The sequence below is a fragment of the Hipposideros armiger genome, unplaced genomic scaffold, assembly GCF_001890085.2.
Source record: "Hipposideros armiger isolate ML-2016 unplaced genomic scaffold, ASM189008v1 scaffold_209, whole genome shotgun sequence".
In the NCBI taxonomy this organism is placed as follows: Eukaryota; Metazoa; Chordata; class Mammalia; order Chiroptera; family Hipposideridae; genus Hipposideros; species Hipposideros armiger.
The window spans coordinates 333,896-339,584 of NW_017731559.1; the positions used below are offsets into that span (position 1 = coordinate 333,896).

A 5,689-nucleotide genomic window follows, 5' to 3' on the forward strand; every position below is an offset into this window, starting at 1 on the left:
TCACCAGTGTCAATGTGAAGTTGTCCCGTCCCCTAAAACATCGGTGAATAGTAGAAAGTTGTGTGCCGTGAACATTCTAAATGTCTGAAGTGGGAAGGGTGACCTTTATAAAGAAACCTTTTTTGTTTAAAAAAAGAAAAATACCATCCACAATAGTGTGGTAAAACAATAAGTACTCCTTAATGTATATATATTTTGTATGTCTCAATTTTTTTAATTGGAGGTTTTATAAGAAGATAAATTCTTCACTATCACTCACAATGGATTTCATGTTTATGCCATATTTATTTATTTATTTATTTATTTATTTATTTATTTATTTTTATGTTTTAGGTCCTCCTGGCCCTAGGGGTCCAAAAGGTGACAAAGGACAGCAGGGACCCCCTGGTCCCACTGGCAACAAGGGACAGAAAGGAGAGAAGGGGGAGCCCGGTCCACCCGGCCCCACCGGTGAGAGGGGCCCAATTGGGCTGGTCGGCCCCCCTGGAGAACGTGGCAGCAAAGGCTCCAAAGGCTCGCAGGGCCCCAAAGGCTCCCGCGGGTCCCCCGGGAAGCCTGGTCCTCAGGGACCCAGTGGGGACCCAGGCCCCCCAGGCCCACCAGGCAAAGATGGACTCCCTGGCCCCCAGGGCCCTCCCGGCTTCCAGGGACTGCAGGGCACTGTGGGGGAGCCCGGGGTGCCTGGACCGCGGGGCCTGCCGGGCTTGCCCGGAGTACCAGGCATGCCGGGCCCTAAGGGTCCCCCTGGCCCTCCAGGCCCATCTGGGGCAGCAGTGCCCCTGGCCCTGCAGAACGAGCCAACCACCGCACCTGAGGCCAATGGTAAGTCTGAGCCCTCCCTCCCTTGCTCCAGGGGACAGGAGCAGTGTATTTGCTTGTGCTGGGCCAGCCCCCGGGGTGCAGCCTCAAGCTCTCCCTTCATACTTGGCAATGGAGGCATCCTGTGGGGCAGGTAGAGGGCCCCTGCTACTCACGCTGGCACGTTTCTCTCTAAACATGATCAGGTTCCCTAGCCCTTGTTTATTTAGCTGAGTTGGGCCCTCAGGGATAAATGTGTCCCCAGACATTTCCTTCATGGAAGTCCAAGGCTGGCCACCCCCGACCTTTATGCACTTTATGCCCTTCACCTGGGGAGGTCATGCAGGTAGAACTTTCTGTTATGGAAGCCCAGATTTTATTTCTTTGGAGGGAGGTATCATGGTGACTTATAGTCCTTTCATAATTAAACCTTTGGTGAAACCCAAAATGTGTTTGCAACCAAGCCTAGTTTTTTTCTCCTCTAATTCCACTTGATTTCCTTCAGCACAGCTCGGGTCAGCTTTGCTTTCTGTGTGCCTGATTTGGTTCTGGGTTCTCCCATCTAGCTGTCTATAGATTCCACATGATTCCAGACTGACACTGAACATCTGTGCCTGTGCTGCCTTTTATTGTTGTTTCTGTTATTTCTGTCATTGTAAAGACTACTCCAGATGCAGAGGAACAAAGACCCAGTGCAGATATTTTCCAGATTATGTATTTTTAACTACTGTGTGCTCTGCAGTCCACTTCCCTGTACTTGTCTCGGCTCCCAGCATATCCGTGAATGTCAGTCACGGGCTCCTCGCATGGGTGCCGGGGCTGCGCCTGGCCTGCGAGGGAAGGAAGGGCTATAGCTGTGGCCTCTTCAACATGGCTGAAGAAAGGCATAGTGCCTTCCATGTTTTGTTTTGTTTTTACTTAGTGCTGTGAACCTTTGCATTCCTAGGCTGCCCGCCTCACTGGAAGAACTTCACAGACAAATGCTACTATTTTTCTGTTGAGAAAGAAATTTTTGAGGACGCGAAACTTTTTTGTGAACACAAGTCTTCACATCTCGTTTTCATAAACACAAAAGAGGAACAGGTATGTGTGCAGCATACTTAGAGTTGGGGAAAACTATAATTTAGGGATAGTTTACATCTGGAAATTGCATGCTTACTGGGGGGTCAGAGATACCAAGAATTCATGGTCACATAAACACAGAAGGCTGCATTATGGAGATTTGGGCTTTATCCAGTGACAAGAAGCATTCCTGGCATAGGAATTATGTCCGCTTGCTTCCACCTGGAAGATAGATCCCAAGGCTCTGTCAGGCCTTGGGATATGTGGCTCCTCCTGGTGGCTGATGAGAGAGCAGTCATGGAGAAGAGAAGCCTCCGGGCTGGCACTAGGCACCTGCAGGGAGAGGTGACATGAGTACCATAGGCTTAGAGTGGGGTGTAAGTGACCAGCCATGTGGCTTCAGCAGAGTCAGGAAGAGCAGAGAAGGCCGTGGAGGCAGAGCCCACATGTGATAACGACGGTGACCACTCCCTAGGACCTTACTTTTTGCCAAGCGCCATATGAGTCATTTTCTCCTTTAAGCCTCACAACAACCCTACAACCTATGGGTATTATTATCCCCATTTTACAAATAAAAAAAAGTGAGGCCCCGCAAGGTTTAAAAGATTTATTCACGGGATGGCAAGTAAATGCAGAGCTGAGGCTGAAAGTGAGGTCCAGCTAAACAACAATGCCAGTGCTCTTCCTTTGGTGCCGCGCTGTTCCACTGGCCTCCTTCCTGTTCCATAATTATCTCCAGCAAACACAATCCTGAAAACAGGTGCTTCCCATGGAGACTGACTGGGAATGAGCAATCACAGCCAGGTGCCTAGGCCTTAGACTATACGGAGCTGTGCCCAATCCCAGCTCAGCCACTTGCTATCTTTGTTACAAATGTTGTAAGGCTTACAGATGTTACAAATGCTGTGACACACTGGACACGGTGCCTAGCCCAGAGGAGGACTCAATAAGGCCATGGCTGTTACTATTATTAGGACATGGGAGGGATGCGTGTAGCGGGGGATGGAGCCTGGTGGAATTCATTGAGTGGCTTGGGTGATTTGGAGGAGGAAGAGCATCACTGAAATATCACTTGCAAGTTTGTAAGAGGAAAACATGTCCCAGCCCTCAAAACGGTGCAAAACAAGTATACTAAAAAAGGACAGCAAAAGCAGTGTACCTGTTGTGACAAACATCCTCTTTGTTCTGTTTTTTCTAAATGTTGTGGGGGAAGCCCCCCAGACATCTGTTCCAAGAAATACTAACGCACCGTTTCTGGTTTATTTTTCAGCAATGGATAAAAAAGCAGATGGTAGGGAGAGACAGCCACTGGATTGGCCTCACAGACGTGGAGCATGAAAGTGAATGGAAGTGGCTGGATGGGACGTCTCTAGAGTATAAGTGAGTACTCAGAAACTTCCAGATGGGTGGTCATACTCTCGCTGTTCTGTTTTTTACCCCTTGCCTGACTCCCTACAATTTCTTCTTTAATGACCTTATGTCCTAGATACTTCTCACACTGAGCTTCCTGGTACCGGTTGTCTGTTTCTATGCAGGGAAATTGTAATTGGGACTGTATATGCTGTAAAGTAGGGTTTTTCTTTCCATGGAGTTATTTTTTTAATTTCTGTGAAAAAAAAACCCCATCAGACTCATAAAACCACACAGTATGGTACTTGTGGCCGCAGCATTATCTTTAAATGCTACTCTGAAGGAGAAGGAAGCTTAGACTACCTCAGACACATTTAGATTTCACCCCAGCCATGTTTCCGACAAGGGGCCAGGGAGCTTCCTGAAGGATAACACCATCCATGCCCCTAACCCAGTTGGGCTTCTGGCCAGAGCATGATTGTGAACCACAAGTTTACGACTCTCCTACACACACGAAGTTCAAGTGTACCATCAACAGAGGCATTTGTGAGATAACCATCTCCTCAAGGCCTGAAGATTCCCTTGTGTGGTCCAGTGTGACCTGAGTTCTCTAAAGGCAGCAACAAGGAGTGGAATGGAAGCATGTGACAGTCCTTTCTCAGAGCTCCTAGAGGCACAGAGGTCTCCACAAGACGCCTCCTGCTCCAGGTCCCAGGTGTCCACCGTCCCTAATCCTACCCAAGGGTTTAAAGATAACTAACCTGTGCCACTTGAAATTTCACTTCTTCTTACTCCGACTTTGCCTCTAATGGATGTGAAAATATACAACCAACTGTAACAAATAGAGCAGAATTGATAAAAACCCACCTCTGAATCCCTTCCTTTGCTGGAGACGAAGAAGGCAGGCCCTGTGGAGGTGCAAGTAGGTGTGAGGGCGGCTAAGCTTCAGGAGCATGTCTGAGCATGTCCGGAACATGGAGACCACAGCATCCGTGGCACCCGGAGAGGAAAAAGTAAGTCTCAGATGGTGTCACAGCTTTGAGGCCAGATCCAGAGCAGTCAAGGAGCGGGAGTGGGTCAGAGGTGGTGGAGGGGGCCAGATAGAATTTTTTAAATGTTTCTGTGTGCGAGTATACAGGCACATGGGTTGACAAATTGGCTTCTCTGTACTTTTAAATCCTCCATGTGAAAAGCATGACTAGAGGATATAGATGGACCAGAATAAGGTCATTTCTTTAAAAGAGTGACCAAACGTCGAGGTAGAACATTTGAAGATTTTAGGTCTGCTGAAGGTGAGCTTCAGACTGGCCCCAGGGCAAATGGACATCTGCCTGCTGGCCTGACAGATGTCCTGTCTGTTCCCACTGCACCTGTCCTTGGGGAGAGGAAGCGACACCCCACCCTGGCCCTGGGGAATTTGTCTGTCAGCCAGAGGAGACACCCATAACAGCAGAGTTGTACTTCAGGAGACACAAGACAGTTGTGAGAGTCGGCATCTACAGTCGGAGCAGTGGAGGGCTGGCCATAGGGATGGGAGGCAGAGGTGATTAAAGGAAAAGATAAATCTGTGACTTTGACAGTCAAGAATGCCAAAATCTTTGTTTTAAGGGAGTCGGTGGGGAGCTTAAAAAAGAAATCAGTCACCTCTGCTTTTCTCAAAATGCAAAAAAAGGTCTGGGTTAGACTCACTAAGAAATTCAGTCATAAGCCTTCCTCCAAGAAAAAAATGGATTGGCCCATATGGAATGGATTGAGGAAAAACATTACTATCTATGCCAGCTCTCCCAAGGTGGAACTTTTCTCCTCTCCCCTGGGATGCAGCAAGAATTACAGGATTTGGAAGGATAGCACCAGTATTGGTTTCTGGGACCTGAGAAGGATTACATCACCAGACACCTTCCCGGGGACTCTGAGCCCAACCACAGCCACCCTGGCGCTTCCTGCGAGCTTTGGCTTCCATGCTCCAGCCGCACCATACACTGCGCTGCTCCTTTTCCACCCAAAGTAATACATATACATGTAAAAACCCCAGGATCCAATTTTAAAAGCAAGAATAAATTAGGCAGACATATTTGAGGCTTCAATAACTGAAGGCTAATATAACTTGACACAGAATAATAAACACTGCACAAACTAGAAAGAGAACCAGTGCAGCGAAAGGAGAGAGCACATGCTCAGGAGTCGATAGTCTGGGTTCCAGGCCTTGACCCAGCACTCGACAGCTGCATGACCTTGTGCAAGTTATTCAACCATGTAAAAGCTCCACATCCTCATCTAAAAATGAGTATTACAAAACGACCTATGTTGGTATTGTGAATGTTAAATGAGATTATACACACACACACACACACACACACACACACACACATACATACATACATACATAATACACCGGGGGTGCCAAAAAAATATATACACATTTTAAGAGATGGTCAACGTTGCTCAAGCAGTAGTTCACCATAATCAGAAGTGTCTGGAC

At 47.7% G+C, this 5,689-nt stretch overlaps 1 protein-coding gene across 1 annotated transcript in view; it reads left to right on the forward strand.

The window, feature by feature from the left end:
• The window catches only part of COLEC12 (collectin subfamily member 12), a 225,017-nt gene that overhangs the window by 212,116 nt on the left and 7,212 nt on the right, over positions 1-5,689 (forward strand). The window contains exons 6-8 of the mRNA XM_019653859.1: positions 334-822; positions 1,745-1,881; positions 3,131-3,240. Of these exons, the coding sequence (XP_019509404.1) occupies positions 334-822; positions 1,745-1,881; positions 3,131-3,240 (736 nt within the window). The remainder of the gene's footprint in view (positions 1-333; positions 823-1,744; positions 1,882-3,130; positions 3,241-5,689) is intronic.